Source organism: Capra hircus, chromosome 18 (assembly GCF_001704415.2).
Source record: "Capra hircus breed San Clemente chromosome 18, ASM170441v1, whole genome shotgun sequence".
Classification (NCBI taxonomy): domain Eukaryota; kingdom Metazoa; phylum Chordata; class Mammalia; order Artiodactyla; family Bovidae; genus Capra; species Capra hircus.
In genome coordinates this window covers 55,440,705-55,459,375 of record NC_030825.1, presented here as the reverse complement: position 1 = coordinate 55,459,375, position 18,671 = coordinate 55,440,705, and the positions used below count along the sequence as shown (strand labels likewise).

At 52.2% G+C, this 18,671-nt stretch overlaps 1 protein-coding gene across 3 annotated transcripts in view; it reads left to right on the top strand.

Moving 5' to 3' along the window:
• SLC8A2 (solute carrier family 8 member A2) overlaps positions 1 to 18,671 on the top strand; it is a 40,280-nt gene that overhangs the window by 19,309 nt on the left and 2,300 nt on the right. For 2 of the 3 annotated variants that reach the window (XR_001919534.1, XR_001919533.1), the window contains exons 5-10: positions 4,031 to 4,134; positions 4,280 to 4,297; positions 5,711 to 5,835; positions 6,141 to 6,240; positions 10,613 to 10,891; positions 13,125 to 15,427. Coding sequence is in view for 1 of the 3 variants with exons in the window: in XM_018062676.1 (XP_017918165.1) it covers positions 4,031 to 4,134; positions 4,280 to 4,297; positions 5,711 to 5,835; positions 6,141 to 6,240; positions 10,613 to 10,891; positions 13,125 to 13,501 (1,003 nt within the window). In the remaining 2 variants the exon portion in view is untranslated. Of the gene's footprint in view, positions 1 to 4,030; positions 4,135 to 4,279; positions 4,298 to 5,710; positions 5,836 to 6,140; positions 6,241 to 10,612; positions 10,892 to 13,124; positions 16,925 to 18,671 lie in introns of those variants that run through there. The other variant, XM_018062676.1, reaches the window with a different exon arrangement.

Genomic DNA, 18,671 nt, shown 5'->3' with positions numbered 1-18,671 from the left:
ACACCCAAGAGGCAGAGGGCGTGGAGGGAGTTGTCTTTCTGCTCGTCCCAGTCCTGCCAGTAGTCTTATCAACTTTTCGCCTGCGGCCTCGGGCTCCCACAGGGCTTCTCCTCCCCCCGCCCCCACGGCTTCCCCAGGCTGGGACACCCTCTGCCCTCCGCCCCCGCCCAGGCTTCCAGCTGTGCTTTCAGGAGACAGAGAGCAGGAGGCTAATTAGCGTTCAGGGAAACACATCCTTTCTCTGATGGGCAAGCGCTAATTAGAGAGGCTTCGAGAAACAGCCAGGCTGGAGGGCTGACCCCAGGCAGGATCAACACGGAGATGGAAGAGAGACGCCCAGAGATATGGGGTAGAAGGGAGAGATGCGAGAGAGAGAGAGAGGCAACCAGATGGGTGAAAGACAGGGAGACGGGAGAGACCCAGTGAAAGACAGCCAGCGTCGTGGAGAGTGAGAAAGAGAGAGGGCAGGAGCGAGACAGAAAGACGCAGACCTAGAGACAGGTGCCACGAGAGATGTAAGCTGAGAGGCGGAAAGAGGGATTTCCCCGGTGGTCCAGTGGCTAAGACTCTGCCCTCCCAATGCAGGGGCCACAGGTTCAATCGCTGATGGGGGAACTAAGATCCCTCCTGTCACCTGGTGAGGCCAGAACAAAGAGGGAAATAGGGATTGGAGACTGCGATGGAAGAAGACTGAAAGGAATAGAAGTGCGGGGAGGTAAAGAGAGACATTCTTCTCTCTGAGAGGAACCCAGGCGGACTCAGGGGAGGAAAAGTCCTGCTGATGCTACAGAGAGAGGAGTTCAGGTCAGCACGAGAGAATGGGAGATAGGATGAGAAAGAGACTGGGTGTGAAATCAGAGCCTGTGAGGGGTGGGAAAGTGGAGTTTCCAGTGAACAAGGAGGGCGTGAGGATGGCAGAATGTCAGGCTGGGGAGGAAGGCTGTTTCCTTTTTTAAAAATGATCAATTTTAACTGAACTATAGTTGATTTACAATATTGTGATCATTTCAGATGTACAGCTAAGTGGTTCAGCCATATATATATGTATCGGAGGAGGCAATGGCAACCCACTCCAGTACTCTTGCCTGGAAAATCCCATGGACGGAGGAGCCTGCTAGGCTGCAGTCCATGGGGTTGTGAAGAGTCAGACACGACTGAGCGACTTCACTTTCACTTTTCACTTTCATACATTGGAGAAGGAAATGGCAACCTACTCCAGTGTTCTTGCCTGGAGAACCCCAGGGACGGGGGAGCTTGGTGGGCTACCGTCTATGGGGTTGCACAGAGTTGGACACGACTGAAGCGACTTAGCAGCAGCAGCGGCATATATATATATTCTTTTCCAGATTCTTTTCCATTATAGGCTATTACGAGATATTGAATATAGTTCCCTGTGCCATACAGTAAATCCTTGTTGCTTATCTATTTTCTATATAATGGTGTGTATCTGTTAATTCCGTACTCCTAAAGCTGCTTCCTTTGACCTCAGGAAGCCCTACCCTCATCTAGCTCCAGTTCCTCTTGCTGTCTCCTGCCGGTTGGGATTCTCCTCCTTTTGGGTCCCGTGAGGACACACTTGTCAGAGGGCCAACTGGTGTGCGTTGTCACTGGGTGTCAGGGGACCACGGCATGTCTGCAAGCAAATGAGTGTCAGAGGTGTGTGTATCACCGTGTCAGTGTGTCAGCAGCTGTCTACGTGTGTCAGAGTCTGTGAGGAGCATGTGTCAGGAGACGACTCCACCTGGCTGCAGTGTTTCAGCACCATGGACAGCTCCCAACCCACTCCTAAGTTGGGGGCGGGGGCCTGCCATTCTTTCAACCAACAGAAACTTTTAAATGTCTTGAAACCGAGAGTGGGTGAAGGTGGAGGTGCGCGTATGCCCCCTCATGACTGTCTTGTGTGTCCATCTTTGGGTGTCACTGTGTCCTGGGCGTTCATGTGTTTAGATATGTCTGCATGGTTGAGACCCTTTTGCTTAGATTGTGTCGAGTTTGGCTGTTCCATTCAGGCTCTCCGACACTGAGAGGTGGAGATGGGGAGGGGAGAACACAGAGAGAAAGGCAGAGAGCTGGGGAGAGACTGAATAAACAGAGACGCCAGGAGGCATAAAGAGTGAGGTATAAGGAAGGAGACTCTACATGGAATCACAGCAGGGGTCCTACAGGTTGGCATTGTTGCCCAGGCTGTGGTGGGGGTGTTGCGCTAATTGGCATCTGGTTCCGTGAGATTCTGCCGCCGCATGGGGAATGGCTGCGGGGTATGATGGTGTGTGGGTGTGGGCGGTGTGATTGGCTGTACTTCCTCTGCTAGGTGACTGTGTGGGCTGGGTGTTTGTGTTTCTGGGTTCTGGGGCCAAGCCTTGTGGTTCCTACAGCTGAGATAGCTGCTAGTGGCAGAGCTGTGGGTTACTGTGGGGTTGTGGGTCTTCATACTTGCGGCGGGGGGGGGCTTGGTGTACCTGAAGGGGATGGATAACTTCTGGCCGTTTCTCCCCTCCCATTCCCTGGTTACTATGGCAGCCAGGATGCTGAGAAAATCAGTTAGTGCTCAGTCACCCCTGCAAATGAAGACAAGGGGCAGGAAGTTGAGGGTCTTCCAGGCTGAAGAATTTGAGTTAACAGCTGTCTATGGAGGTCACACTATATGCCAGGCACTATTCTGGGCATTGGGGATACAGCAAAGAACATAAATGAACAAAGATTGCTGCCTTGGAGGAACGTGCGTCTTAATCTGAAGAGGCAAATGGCAAACATCAAACAAGATAAACCCATCTGGTGGTGCGGTAGAGGATGATTTGAAACAACAAAGACATGGAGCATGGGAACGGGGCCAGGGCTGCTGGGGTAGGTCCAGGCGTGAATTTCAGTATTAAAGAAGGTGGAGGGAGTGGGTCTCACTGAGAAAGAAGGTAAAGTTTGAACAGGGAACTGGAGGAATTGGGGGAATGAGCATGGGGGAACAGTGTTCTCAGTGGAAGGAACAGCCAGTGCAAAGACCCTGAGGCATGAGCAGGCTTGTTATTACATTCTCAGAACACTGAGGAGGCCAATGTTGCTGTGTGATAAGTGTGTGAGGGGAGAGGGATGAGAGGCCAGGAAGGGAATGAGGGCCAGATTTCAGGGGACCTTGTGAGCCATTCTCGGGACTTCAGCTTTTACTCTCTGTGAGATGGGAACCATGTGAATGTTGTTTTCTTTTAGGGGGGTTTTCTTGTTGTTGGTTTTTTTTTGTTTGTTTTTTTGGTGGTGCCGGGTCATCGTTGTTGCACAAAGGCTCAGTTCCCCGTGGCATGTGGAATCATCCCAGGTCAGGGGTCGAGCCCATGTTCCCTGCATTGGCAGGCAGACTCTTAACCACTGGACCACCAGGGAAGTCTGTGTGAATGTTTTGAGCAGAGGAAGCACCCAGTCTAACTTTGGTTTTATCAGGATCCCTCAGGTTGATACTTATTTTGAGTTTTTTAATTTGCTCTTTTTGTTTTGGCCACACCACACCACGTGTGGGATCTGAGTTCCCAACTAGGGATTGAACCCATGCCCCTGCATTGGAAGTGCAGAATCTCAACCACTGGACCACGAGGGAGGTCCTCAGGTCAATATCCAATACAAACTCGGCAAAGATATGACTCACTGGAAAAGACCCTTTTGCTGGAAAGATTGAGGACAAGAGAAGGGGGCGACAGAGGGTGAGATGATTGGATGGCATCATTGACTCGATGGACATGAGTTTGAGCAAACTCTGGGAGATGGTGAAGGACAGGGAAGCTGGCATGCTGCAGTCCGTGGGTCGCAGAGTCGGACTCAACTGAGCAACTGGACAATAATAGCAGCTTCTTCAGATGTTTCTGAGCTTGTCTCTGTCAAATAGGGATAAGCAGAGAACCTTCCCCCCAGGGTGGCTGTGAGGATGAAATGAGATTACAGAGCCTGAGATGGAGCGAGTGCCCGAGAAACCAATTGGCTAATGGGAGAGTTATTGGTGAGTCATGGGGAGGGGGCCTTATGCTGGGGATTCTGCCTCTCCCTTCAGGAAAACTCTTCAGGTGAAGATAGTTGATGACGAGGAATATGAGAAAAAGGATAATTTCTTCATCGAGCTGGGCCAGCCACAGTGGCTTAAACGAGGGATTTCAGGTGAGGGGTGATGGGTGGGCTATGGGAGAGGTAAGGGGTCCAGGGTTGGGGGACCTTTGGAGATTCAGTTGTGGCCCCTTCAAGTTCATGGATCTGAGCTTCCCAGAGAAGATCTCACCTTCTCCCTGTCTCTGTCTCTCCCCAGCTCTGCTACTCAACCAAGGTGAGTGGAGTTACTTCTGGGCTTTGGGAGGGGGGTCACTGGAGGGAGGGTCTTGGGGGTGGGTCAGGCCTCAAGCTCCCCTCCAGATCAGGTTTGAGGCAGATTGCAGGTGCGATCAATTTGGTGGGACCAGGGTGAAATTGGGGTGACAGAGGCTTAAAGGCCAAGATCATGTTTTGTTTGTAGTTAAGATGGGGAAGAAAGTCCGTCATAGAATCTGATGTGGGTTTGTGGTGGCATCAGAAGGAATCAGGTTTGGGGTCGAATAGAACCGGGTTGGGGTTGGGGTCTGGGGTCAGTATTAGGACTGGGTCAAATCCCAGGGACGGGGGAGCCTGGTGGGCTGCCGTCTATGGGGTCGCACAGAGTCAGACAAGACTTAAGCGACTTAGCAGCAGCAGCAAAGCTAAAATTAAAACGGATATTGGCTTCTGAGTTTGTGATGGGATCTGATTAGAACTGGGGCCAGACTGAGGTCGAAGCTAAGTATGGAATTTGAGGTGAGTTTGAAGGATTTGAGGGTAGAGCTGAGGCCAAGGTCAGAAATTTGGGGTGAGAATTGGGACTAGGGTCAGGGGCTTGGAGATAGTGACTGAGTAGTTTTGGAGTTGAGATCAGAATTGACGTTGGGGGTTAAGATTAGAGATAGGCTGAAGATTGTATTAGTTAGGGTAAGTAATACAAGCTGCTGTAAGAAGTAAGCCCACAAATCCCAATAGCTTAACACAATCAAAGTCACTTCTCACTCAAGCATAGTTTTGAGAATGTTCTTGGTTGGTGGGTGGCTTTCTTTTGAGACCTAGGATTGGGTCGGTGCTGCGCTTGGAGCAAAGGGTCAGTATAATATATATATATATACATATATATATATGCTATTTAATCTATGTAATAAATATAAATCTATTTTACATATCAATATAAATTTATATAGATAGATAATATATTTTCTATTATATATAATTATATAAAACCTCTTCCACAGGGTGGTAATGGTGATGGCAGTGATCATAATAAACTAACATTTTTTAATTATTGTGTGCCAGGCATTGTTCTAAGCCCTTCACATGAATTAACTTCTTTAACTCTCATAACCACCTTATGAGATTGGTAGTTATTGTACCCATTTTGTAGATATGAACACTGAGGCACAGTGAGACTAAGGCACTGCCCATGGTCACACAGCCCCTCTACTATATGAACCTCAGAGTCCACCAGCCGAACTTCATGGACCAGCGTGTGGGAGCTGGGCCTCTGGTTGGGGAAAGTGGTGGTCAGATGGGAGGTAGGGACAGGCTGAGGAAGCCTTACCAAAGAGGCATCCCAGAGAAGAGCGGTGTTTTCTTTATGGATGGGAAGAGGTAGTGAAGGCATCGCAGGTGCCCTGGAGTCTAACTCCTGCCCCTCATGCTGCAGGGGACGGGGACAGGAAACTGACGGCTGAGGAGGAAGAGGCTCGCAGGATAGCAGAAATGGGCAAGCCAGTTCTCGGGGAAAACTGTCGACTGGAAGTCATCATTGAGGAGTCATATGATTTTAAGGTGATTTTCCGGGGGCCCACTTTTCTGGAGTCTTGCCTGGATCATTTCTTTGGGGATAGTCCAAGAGGGGATCAACTATGAGGGTCACAGGGAGGGGCACCCAAGGTCTGAGGGCACCCTCCACGTCCCTCTGTTAGCACCATGGACAGCACACGCCTCCCTTGTCCCTTCTTGCTAGTAGAACCCAGCTATGGAAAGTTGGGGACCCCTGAGCATGGGGTGTGAGCCTCCATCCCCAGGACCCCTCATGGAGCTGCCCTAAGGTGGTCATGGACCATGGTCTCTCCCTACCCTCTCATCCCCAGAATACGGTGGATAAACTCATCAAGAAAACGAACTTGGCTTTGGTGATTGGGACTCATTCGTGGAGAGAGCAGTTTTTAGAGGCAATTACGGTGAGCGCAGGTAAGTGGGGAGGGAGGAGAGAGGAAGAAGAGAGGGATGAAGAGACAGAGAGAGACATAAAAAGGGGAAGGGAAGAGGGACCAGGAGAAAAGATCAGAGAGAAGACAAGAGAGACACAGGGAAATGCAAAGAGAAGACCAAGACACAGAGAGACAAAGGAGAAGGCAGGGAACGAATGCAAATAGGACAGACAGACAAATAGGACAGACAGACACACAGAAAAGCACACAGAATCCAGAGGAAGGACAGAGATGCAGAGACATCTTTCAGATACATGAAAGATGTAGAGAATGAGGAGGCAGAAGGCAGAGAGAGGCAGAAAGTTGGTGGACACAGGATCAGAGGTGGAGCGCTGTGGGAAGGAGGGGTCCCAGCCTGGGCTTTCTCCTGGCATTCAGGCAATTGGAGGGTGGAAACAGGCTAAATGATGCCGCCTTCCGTACTGGGCCTGGGCTCCTCTGTTACCATGGAGACAGTCACCAGGGCACTCAACTCTCCCACCCCAGTGGTTCTCACCCCTTAGACCTCAGAAGGCCCACACTGCCCCCCTGTGGCCAGATGTATGATGACATGGATTCACAGGCTATCTTGGAGACCCTTTTTGATAGAGATTGGGGAAACTGAGGCCCAGAGACATAGGAGGGACTGGCCTGAAGTCCCACAGGGAATCGAGAAAGGGCCATGGTGGAACTCAGTACTTCTGTCCCTTGCAAGCATCAGGTTTTCTTCAGGGAGGCCAACCCTGGTGGAAAATAAACACACACAAGGAACTGTGGTTAGAAAGAAACTGGTTGATGGGATCAGAAGAAGCCAGGTATCAGGGATGGAAAAGTACCAGGTAGTGGGCCCAGAGACACCAGATTGGAAGCCTAATAGAAGGGAAGGGGCATCCCCTCTGGAGCCACATTCTTCTTTCAACATCTATTTCTTTTATATATATGTATCATCCATGCGTTTATTTTATTGTACATTTATTTGCATTAGAATCAATCAGCTCTGAGTACCTAAATAGTACACTTGTTTTTGTCATTGCTGTTCAGTTGCTAAGTCGTGTCCGGCTCTTTGAAACCCCATGGACTGTAGCCCGCCAGGCTCCTCTGTCCATGGGGTTTTCCAGGCAAGAATACTGGAGTGGGTTGCCATTTCCTTCTCCAGGGGATCTTCCCAACTCAGGGACTGAACCCATGTCTCTTAGGTCTCCTGCATCGGCAGGCAGGTTTTTTACTAGCACCACCTGTGAAGGGATTCTCTGACCCCAGTCTGATGTAGGGACATTGCTGGAGACAAAGAAATGCTCATGACAGCTTGGGCCCTGTTCTCACAGAGCTCACTGTCCAGTAGGGGACACAGACCTGTCACAAGAGAATGATGAGCCAGAGTGCGCAGGCCTGGGTTCGGGGAGCCCAGACCAGGTGTCTGACCCAGCTTGAAGGTCAAGGAGGGCTTCCTGGAGGAGGAGGCATCTGATCTGAGTTTTCAGATAGGAATAGGAGTTGGCCAGGAAGAGAGTGCCAGGTGGAGGGAAGTGATGCGTATGGAAATGTCGGAGATTATGGCACATTTGGGGACGGTGATTGGTTTCAGGCATGAAGAAGAGAACTGGGGTGAGGTTGGAGGTAGCAGGGTCCAGACCCCAAAGGCCTTAGAGGCCACAGGAGGGGGCTGGGGTGTCATTTTAGATGCAGTGGGGAGCCATGGAATGTTTTAAATGAGGGAAGCTTCTGGAGAGAGAGAGCCTATAGAAGGAAGTGGGAGAGGGTGGGAGGGGTTATGAGCTGAGGCTGTCAAAACTGGCAGGAGAGACTTCCCTGGCGGTCCAGTGGTTAAGACTCCGGGCTCCCAATGCAGGGGGCACGGGTTCCATCCCTGGTTGGGGAACTAAGATTCCATATGCCACACGATCAAATAAATAAGTAAATAAAAAACTGGCAGGAGGTGGGTCAGGCAAGGTTTCAGAGGATGTGGCAAGCAATTTGAGCTTCAAGAACAGTGGGAAGCCAGGACAATGTCTGTAGGGACGTAGTGAACCTAAGAAGGTTCATAAAACTGAAACTGTGGCCATGAGATGGTGATCATGGAGGCCACAGGTCTATAGAAAGCAGGTGATTAGAGGAAATAGTGATAATAATAACAGTAACAGTAATCACTATGATGATGATAATGGTGAAGATGGGTTGAGTGTCAGGCAGCTTTGAAGTCCATTTCCTGTGGGGACTCATTTAATGAGCGTCCCCAGAGTATCCGGGTTGGGGATTGAGCCTTCTGTGCTTTGTTCTGCAGATGGCTTTTGGTTCCCCCTGTGAACACAAAGCGTTCTGGTTCTCGCTTCCTTAGGGGATGAATCGCGTCCCACCTTGCTCGTAGAGGAGCTTTGGTATTTCCTTTACCTCCCATTCTCGGTGGAATGTTCTTTGCAGGCTGGACTTGGTTTTGAGCATCTCTGAATCCCCCCAGGCACTGGAAAAGGCCTTCAACAGCAATGGCCAGAACAATAGCAATCGCAGTGGAGGTGTGCCAGGTCCCAGGGAGACCGCATCACAGGGCCTGACTCATGCAATCATCACAGCCTTCTCGAGGCAGGTCCAATTATTGCTTCCATTTCTCAAATAGCTATTTGGAGGCTCAGGGAGGTTAAGACACTGATTCAAGATCACGCAGCAGATCCAGCATTTGATACCAAAACGTCAGATCCAGAACCACAGCATACTCATAAAGCTCCCTCTAGATGAGAGGTGCTGGAGAAGTAAGCAGAGGCCAGAGCCTGTGGGTACTGGAGGTGTGGGACTGTGGGCCTGGGTCTGAGAGCAATGGAGAGCTAAGGCAGGATTTGGAACAGGGAAGAGGGAAGCCCCAAGAGATGCAATGATAGCAGCCCCCTCCTTCCTAAGAGTGTGTCCTTCCTGCTCCAGCCTGAGCCATGTGGTCAGTTAGGGATTCATTCAGTGACAGACAACAGAAAATTTGACCATAAGTGGCTTAAGCACACTAGTTTATCTCTCACATGGAACAAAAAAAAAATCTGTAAGGGGCAATAAAAAGTTAGCAGCAGCCTAGCAATGTTCATTCAAGGCTCAGGCTTCTCTTTATTTCTCGTTCCCATTCTCAGCTGTTGCCCTCATGATTGCAAGATGGCTGCTGTACCTCCAGGTCACAAGTCCATATTCCAGACAGGGAAAGAAAAAAAAAAAAAAAGCAAGGAAGCAGAAAGGAGCAGAGTGCCTGTTGCATTTGCGTTTGCAGTTTTAATTCCCAATTCCATTTTACTTATTTTATTTAAGCCAAGTGGCTATGTGAGCTGGAAAAGTAGGAAAGGGATGTATGAGGCAAATCCACCAGTCTCTCTCTGTCTCCATGGCCACCAGCTGTCCTCTGCTCCTTGACAGTCCAAGGAGCCAGTGGGTGAGACCATGGCAAGTGGCTTCATCATTTGGTGGCTGGTCTTTTATTCCCTTGCTCTGAGCTGCTGGTCAGGGGTTACAGTGTTTCTTATCAGTACCCCTCCAGATGTAATTCTTGGCACACTCAAGTGTGTTCATTGCTTCTCATTCATTGCTTTCTGCTTATCTGTTTCGGGTGAGGGTTGGAAAACATTTCATTTGCACTTTCCCATTACACAAATCACTGCAGGTCAAAAGTGGGTTAAATTCGGTCACCATAGGTGACACAAACAACTCTAAGGATGACGCATCCTTTACAAAACTCAGAAAACACACCCATGATATCAGTACCCCTATCGGGAAAGCTAGAGCTTTCCAAAACCCTCTGTTTATGTCTCTTGGCCAGACTGGGTCACATGGCCCCTGCTGCAAGGGATTCTGGGAAGCAAGTGTTTAGCTGAGGACATGACTGCTGCTGGCTGCATGGAATTCTGGGAACGTGAATATTTATAGCCGAGGACAGCACTGTTGATAGCCTCAAGGGATTCTGGGGCAGTGACTAATGTTAGCTGGGTACGGGGTTCTCTCTAGGTGCAGAGGATTCTGGGAAAGTGAACATGTTTAGCTGAGCATGTGGCTATCATCAGCTGCGATGAATCAGAGGAAGTGAACATTTCCAGGTGCAGACATGACTACCAGTGACCATAAAAGCTTCTGGGAAAAGCCATATCTTTAGCTAGGGATCTGGCCACCCCTAGCAGAAGGGATCCTGGGAAACTGGATATTTTTAGCTGGACACGCGGCCTCCTCTAGCTTCAGATGATTCTGGGAAAGTGAATATTTTTACCTGGGCCCAGACAGTCTCCTAACTGAAAGGGATTCTGGGAAAGTAATTCGTCTGGGAGTGAGACTGTCTGGAAGTTGAACAGAAGGGGGGCTCTGTAGTCGAGGAAGGAGGCACGGGCGTGTGCCCCAGCTGGGTTGTGTGCCCACAGGGGACGAGGAGGAGGAGGAGGACGGGTCCCGGGAGGAGCGGCTGCCGTCGTGCTTTGACTACGTCATGCACTTCCTGACGGTGTTCTGGAAGGTTCTGTTTGCCTGCGTGCCCCCCACCGAGTACTGCCATGGCTGGGCCTGCTTCGGTGTCTGCATCCTGGTCATCGGGCTGCTCACCGCCCTCATCGGGGACCTCGCTTCCCACTTCGGCTGCACCGTTGGCCTCAAGGACTCTGTCAATGCTGTTGTCTTCGTGGCCCTGGGCACCTCCATCCCCGGTAACCTCTTGGGAGACCACTTGTTGGGGGAGGGTCTCAGAGAAGCTAGGCAGGTGGAGGAGCCTCGGAGAAAGGCCCTGCAGAAATAAGGTGGTAGAATCACACAGAACCAAGTCTGGTGGGTCCCTTAGAAATAGGAAGCTGGGTACAATGGAATCTAGGCAGGGGGAGCTCATGGATTCAATTTGTTGTTGTTATTTAGGCACTAAGTTGAGTCTCACTTTTTGTGAACCCATGGACTGTAGCCCACCAGGCTCCTCTGTCTATGGGATTTCCCAGGCAAGAATACTGGAGTGGGTTGCCATTACCTTCTCCAAGGGATCTTCCTGGCCCATTGAATCCACATCTCATGCACTGGCAGGTGGATTTTTTTTTTTTAACCCCTGAGCCATGTGACGTGAATTCTCCCTGAAAGCAACCAGGTGGAATGTCCCATAGAAGTAGGGTGATAGGAAATGGTAGAAACCAGATGATGGATTTTATCAGAAGAAAGTGGCAGGACACTGAAGAGACGGTGTTGGAAGGGGAGGGGCATAGCAAGAAGGTGGGGACTTCGTAGAAACCATGCAGTGAGTTCCACAGAAACAAGATATTAATATTCACCTCCCCTCCCCCTGCCAAGGAACCAGATCTGAACCAGGCCACCAGGCTTTAACCCCACCAGTTAAAGCCATCAAAGCTTCAACTAAGATAAGGGGCAGAGCAGAAACCAGATATGGGAGGAAATGCCATAGAAAGAAGACTCAGAGATGGCAGCATATATTCTACTGAATCACCATGGCCAGGAATCTCTTCTTTTCCCCAAGTCTGAGGCAGGGTCCCTGAGAAACCAGGCGGCGCAGACAGAAATTCTTACAGGAGAGAGAAGACAAAGCTCGGAGCCTGACGCCTTTCTTTTCCTCCTCATCAAAGGCATTCACCAGCCAGGTGGTGGCGCTGTAGGCCCAGAAAGCAGGTGATGGGGCCTGCAGAAAGCCACCAAGGTGAACAGTTCTGAGGCCTGCCCTCCACTCTAGAGACCTGCGAACTTAGCAAGATACCTAGAAATGGATGGAAGCCAGAGCAGCGAAGCTGTAGGCTCGACAGAAGCCAAGCAGGGAACTGATGGGCAAGAGGTGCCGTGTGGGTGGGGCCTGACATTTGTCCAGGCAGGGGGCAATGGGGTGACCGGGCCTGTGGAAACAGGCAGGAGGAGGTTCATGGGAAACAGGTAGTGATTCCCATCGAAAGCAGGCAGCAAGCCCCATATAGAGCGAGCAGCAGAGCCCATAGAAATGGAGACTGTGGTGGGGAATAATAGAAAGTAGGCAGGGGACCCCACGGATTCAATGTGTCAACGGAATCCTCGCCCCAAGGCAAATAGTGAGATGTCCCATAGAGGTGGTGGGAAATGGTAAAAACCAGATGATAGATTCCATACAAAGAACGTGGCTGGCCATTGAAGAGACAGGTGATGGGAGAGGGTTTCATAGACTAAGGTGAGGACTTGACAGAAATCACACAGCAGGTCCCATAGAAGCGCTGAGTTCCAGACAGTGGGTAGTGGATCCAGACATTGCATGCAGACCAGTCCCTTAGAAAGCAGGCAGTGGGTCCCCTAGAGACAGGTGATGAGTTCCAGAGAGCAGGTAGTGTATTCCATCGGATGTAGACACCTTCCATAACAAAGCAGGCAGCCGGGCCTGTGGCCAGCAGGCACAGGTCTAGCAACTGACTTTAGCTTTCCCTGGTGGCTCAGATGGTAAACAATCTGCCCTCAGTGCGGGAGACCCACGTTCAATCCCTGGGTGGAGAAGATCCCCTGGAGAAGGAAATGGCAATCTACTCCAGTTTTCTTACCTGGAGAATCCCACGGGCAAGAGGAGCCTGGCGGGCTACAGTCCATGGGGGTTGCAAAGAGGCAGTCCCACACGACTGAGTGACTAACACTTTCACTTTGCCCCCTGGGTGGGATCAAGGGCCCAGACCTCCAGAAGGGGAAATCGTCTGGTTTCTACCATTTCCCACCGCGTTAGTTCTATGGGACATCCCATTGGTGGCTTTGGGGGCAAGGATTCAGTTGACATATTGAATCCATGGGGCGCTCTGCTGGAGCTCTGACCACGCTGGATCCTCGGGGTCAGCAGGGTGCTGGTGGGCCTATCTGGGAACCAGGTGACTGACCGATGCTTGCGATGGGGGGAGGGTGTCCCCCGCTGAGCCCCCTCTGACCCTCGGTGTCCCCGCTCCGCAGACACGTTCGCCAGCAAGGTGGCGGCGCTGCAGGACCAGTGCGCCGACGCGTCCATCGGCAACGTGACGGGCTCCAACGCGGTGAACGTGTTCCTGGGCCTGGGCGTGGCCTGGTCGGTGGCCGCCGTGTACTGGGCGGTGCAGGGCCGCCCCTTCGAGGTGCGCACTGGCACGCTGGCCTTCTCCGTCACGCTCTTCACCGTCTTCGCCTTCGTGGGCATCGCCGTGCTGCTCTACCGCCGCCGGCCGCACATCGGCGGCGAGCTGGGCGGCCCGCGGGGCCCCAAGCTCGCCACCACCGCGCTCTTCCTGGGCCTCTGGTTCCTCTACATCCTCTTCGCCAGCCTCGAGGCTTACTGCCACATCCGGGGCTTCTAGGGGCCTCCGCAGGGACTCGGCCTCCAGCCTCGAGACCGCTGCATCCGTGCTGGGCTGCATCTCCCTGGTCCTCCGGAGACGCAACCTCCTCTCCGGGGACTCGGCCCCCCGTCCCCCAGGGACGCGATCGCCGCCCCCCGCCCGCCACTGCCCGCACCCCGTCCTCCGTCCCCACTAACAGCCTTCACTCTTCCCCTGCGGAGCCTCCCCAGGTCCTCCTGCAAAGAACAGCTCCTCCAGTTACCTGCAGCTCCTGCCCATCCCTGTTAGTTACTGGCTATGTTCCTGGAGGCCCCTCCCCCGAGAACCCTCCCCCATCTGTGACCCTCTCCATCTCTCCCTTGAGACTGCCAGCCTTGCTCTATCCCATAAGTCCCCGAGCCTCAAGAGGAACACCCCCACCTCCTTCCAGGAACCTGTGCCCCAGGACCTCAGAACTTAGCCCTCCCTGAGGGGCCCTTGACGGAGGCCTAGCCATCCTAGGATGTCACGGATCTCAGGCCTTCCCCCAACCCTCAGGGAGCTTCGTCGGCCTGGGGGGTAGGGGGACAGGTGGGTGCGTGCATGGGGGAGGGGACACACCTCCCTCCTCCCCCACCTCCGATTTCTCCACTCAGGCCCTTGGGAGGACGCTAATTCTCTAATTCTCGAGGCTTGGAGAAGGGAGGGAAGGGGAGACGTTTGGGGTTTCAGAGCTGGAGGAGGCGCACTTTGGACCTGTCACTTCTCACATTCCAGAGCCCCCACTTGCCTCCACTACCTCTGAGAGCCCAGCCATGCCTTGGAGGGGAGGGGGCCTGTGTGTGTATATAGTGTGTTTGGGGGAGGGGGGATGCGGGAGGGTGCATGACTTGGGGAAAGTGGGGGATGACAGACTTTTCTTTTGAGAGGGCAGCAGACACCCCCAGCCGTGAGAAGCGGCTTTGGGGAGGAGGCCGGGGATCCACGGGAGTATAGCCAATCTCCCCCGACAATCTAGAAGGCTCAATTTGCCCTCAGTGCCAGCCAATTCGGGCAGGACCCTCGAAGAGGAGACCGAGGGTCCCAGAGGACCAATGCTACAAGCCAGCAAATGCTGCCACATCTCTGCCTGATGGGGAGCGGGGGTGGGTGGGAGGGCGGGGCGGGGGGCGGGGTCTGCGCGGGCGCTTTTAGCCTTGGAGGCCGCCTATCTGTTGGCTGGCCATGTACATTTCCTTACTGTTGATGCTTCCTGCCCAAAGGACATACTTGGGGTCTGAGGAGTGCTGCCTACTGCTTGGGACCCTGAGGATGACCCTGCAACCCCCATAACACCCTGCTTCCCACCGGTGTTTAGCGTCCTATCCTCCTGTTGTGCATCACCCCCAACATTCCAGACCTGTTGCCTACTCCCTTCTCTACACCCAGCTCATCAGCACTAGTCGCTGTCTCTGTGATTTCTGTAAAAGTTGCCATAAAACTGAAATTTTGCCTGGAAAAACGGCCTCCCCGTGGGAGGTTGGAATTCACGACGAGAGAGCTAATGAAGTCTTTAAGATTTGGGCAACTGGAAAATACACGAAGTAACCTGGGTTTTTCCATGTTCCCAGCATCCTCTGCAGGACACGCCCGCTTGCACCAGCCACTCTGAAGGTCCGCCCAGAGCTTCCCTTCGCCACGCCCCCACTTATTACCCGGGAGCTTCACTAGCCACGCCCCCATCCGTCACCTAAGAGCTTCCCTGGCCACGCCCCCTCCACAAGGAGCCTCCCTGGCCACGCCCCCACCCATCACCCAAGCGCTTCCCTGGCCACGGCCCCACGCCACCCAGAAACTTTCCCTAGCCACGCCCCCATTCCCTCCGCCGCAAACTTCTATGTCATCGGGTATCCTGGGAACACAAAAGAGGATCCTGCGTTGCCTGAGGAAGAGAGCTGGGGTTGATGGGTTTCCTAAAGAAATCAGGTAACTTTCTCAGAGAATTTGTGTGTGTGTGTGTGTGTGTGTGTGTGTGTGTGTCCTGATCAAGGGCACGGCCTGTTTAAAAGTGTCCAGCCTCGTGAGTTAATGACTGGTTGTCTTGCAAGTGGTTGAATCCTACAGGCAAGAATGGAGTGTCGACACGTGGGGAGTGGATCTGGGAGGGAGGGACTGGACAGTGTGAAGAATTTCCAGCCCGGAGAGTGAGGGCTTGGAGAGCCAAGTGGGGATAAGTACAAAGGACAGGCTTAGAGGATTCAGGTGAGTTCATGCCGAACGTGAGATGCCTGTGAGACATCTAGAGTGTGAAGAGACGTGGGGGAGGGTGCGGGGGGACACCTTGAGCTCAGCCCAGGGAGCTGCACCTGAGAGAGATTCAGGATTTGTTGGCAAGGAGGTGTCACCAAGCCACCGGAGGGGGTGGGGCTGCCCTGGGGCCTGGGTAGCAGGAGAAGAAAGCAGTGGCCTTGAGGACCCCTAACATCTAAGGGCCACATGGAAGGTGGGAGACCTGTCGAGGAGAAGAAGACAGAGAAGTTGATGGGAAACCAAGTTCCTGGGTGGCGTGGGGCCATGGCCAGGGAAGCGCTTGGGTGATGCCAAGAGCAGTTTCTAGAATGAGGGCATGGTCAGCAGGACCCAAGGCCGTGAAGAAGTGGAGGAAGATGAGAGCTTAGAGGCTTCCCTTGGGTTTAGAGCTTGATGTAAGCAGTTGAGGGGAGAATGTGGGAGCAGAAGTCAGACTGAAGTAGAGTGAGGAGTGGGTAGAAGGTGGGGAAGCTGACTCAGAGCATGTAGATCAGAGTTGGGAGAATCTTGAGAGAGAGTTTCTAGAGGGAGTTATGGGCCTGAGAGGGCTTTTCCTACAAGGTGGGAAGAGGAGTGGGGCAAGAGGGCACAGAAGGCAAGGGGTCTGAAGCTGGTGAGAACAGTGCCAACAGCGGCGGGCACTAAGGAGGGCCATGATGCTGGCACTGTGCTGGGCTCAGCCTTACGTGGTCTGCCATCAGTCCTGAGTCAGTTCCTTCTACTGAGGCAACTGAGGCTCAGAGAGAGGAAGCAACTTGCCCACAGTCCCACAGCGAGGACGGGCAGAGATGACGTCCAGGGTGCAGAGCGGGAGCAGGACACCTCTAATTCTACCAGACGTGAACCAGGACAGTGGGGACAGAGGCAGGGAAAGGTGTGAGCCTGGGGACAGGAAAAGGAGTGAGGTCTCTGCTTCAAACAGGGGCGTTTCCGGGGCTTGGGATGTGACAAAAGAGCATCACAGATGCCAGTTCACCCCACCAGCAACGCCATGTTCCTCGCCTGGATACAAGGGGTTCCCAGGGGCAGCTTGGGAGCGGTTTGAATTCTTTGTCATAGGAAATGAGAGAGCATAATGCTTTACTGTCTCAGTTCCTTCATCTGGAAAATGGGGATAATAGAATAATAAGATGGGGCTTCCCTGGTGGCTCAGATGGTAAAGAATCTGCACGCAATGGGGCCGACTTGGATTCAGTCCCTGGGTCAGGAAGATCTCCTGAAGAAGGGAATGGCTACCCACTCTGGTATTCTCGCCTGGGAAATCCCATGGACAGAGGAGCCTGGCGGGCTACAGTCCATGGGGTCACAGAGTTGGAGATAACTGAGCGACTTTAACAGTTTCACTTTCAATAATAATAGGAACTAATAGTGCCTAATAATAATAAGAACTAATAATAAGAAGTCCCTGTTTCACAGGATTATTGTATTGTATTTAATTGTATGATTATTGTATTAAATATACATATATATATTTTTAGACTAATACCTAACAACAGTAAGAGCTTAGGCAAGAAGGTCAGGGGGCTACAGAAGGTGAGATGGTTGGATGGCATCACTGACTCAATGGACATCAAGTTTGAGCAAACTCTGGGAGATAGTAAAAGACAGGGAAGCCTGGTGTGCTGCAGTTCATGGGGTCCCAGAGACTCGGATACGACTTAGTGAGTGAACAACAAAGCAAGAGCTTAGGAGGTGGGAATAGTTCTACTTTCCAGTTTATTTGCTCATTTACACACATACACCCCATCCAGGAACAACTAGCCTCAAAAGGACAGAGAAATGCAAGACTTCCCGTGACCTGCTTTGTCACCTGAGTCCCAGTTGTTCAATCGTCAAGCCCAGGGGACAAGAAATAGACAGGGGGAGTATGCCTTCCTCTCCCTGCAGACCCTGGGATTCTTTCATCCTCTTGTCCATTGGGTGCCTGCCTGTGTCTGGCACTGTGCATGGGACACTGCAGGGACCAAAATGTCGCTGGGCCCTGTTCTTCCCAGGCTGACAGTGTGGTGGAGGGGACAGATGCCCAACAGGGTGCCAGAGGGACTTGCCAGGGTGCCACAAGAGGGCAAGGACTCTGTAGTAAGACACCGCAGGACGCCCATGTCACCGAACTGGGTGACTTAGGCAAAGGTTAAAAAGGAGATATTAACAAGGCTGTGCACAGTATAGGGAAACAGACAAGGGATGGTGGGCAGTCTGGGGCTAGAAGATAAGATGTTCCCACTCCTATCCTGCCGGGCTGGTTTCTGGAATCTGGAGAGGTGCTCTATGTAAGCCCTCTTAAGTGTAAAACGTTAGTCGCTCAGTCGTGTCCAACTCTGCGACCCCATGGACTATAGCCCGCCATGTTCCTCTGTCCATGGAATCCTCCAGGCAAGAATACTGGAATGAGTTCCCATTTCCTTCTCCAGGGGATCTTCCCAACCCAGGGATCAAACCTAGGTCTCCCGCATTTGCAGGCAGATTCTTTACCCTTTGAGCCACCAGGGGAGCCCCGTAAGAGCTCCCTTATTCATATTTTTATTAATAGCAATTAGGTATGAGTTTAGATGTGACTAGCAGGGATCCAAAATAGTAGTGGTTTAAGTAAAATTAGAATTTACTTCTCTCTTGTGTAACAGTTACAGCTGGGTCTGCAGCTCTATTTCAGGAAAGTGAACGTGTTAGTCGCTCAGTCCTGTCCGACTCTTTGCAACCCCAGGGACTGTAGCTCTTCTGTCCATGGGATTTCCCAGGCAAGAATACTGGAGTGGGTTGCCATTCCCTTTTTCAGGGGATCTTCCTGACCCAGGGATCGAACCCAGGTCTCCTGCACTGCAGGCGGAGTCTTTCCTGTCTGAGCTGCCAGGGAAGCAGCAAAGCAGCTGCTCTACTAGTCACTCTGACAGAGCTGGTCTATGACCCTCAGCTATGTGGTCCA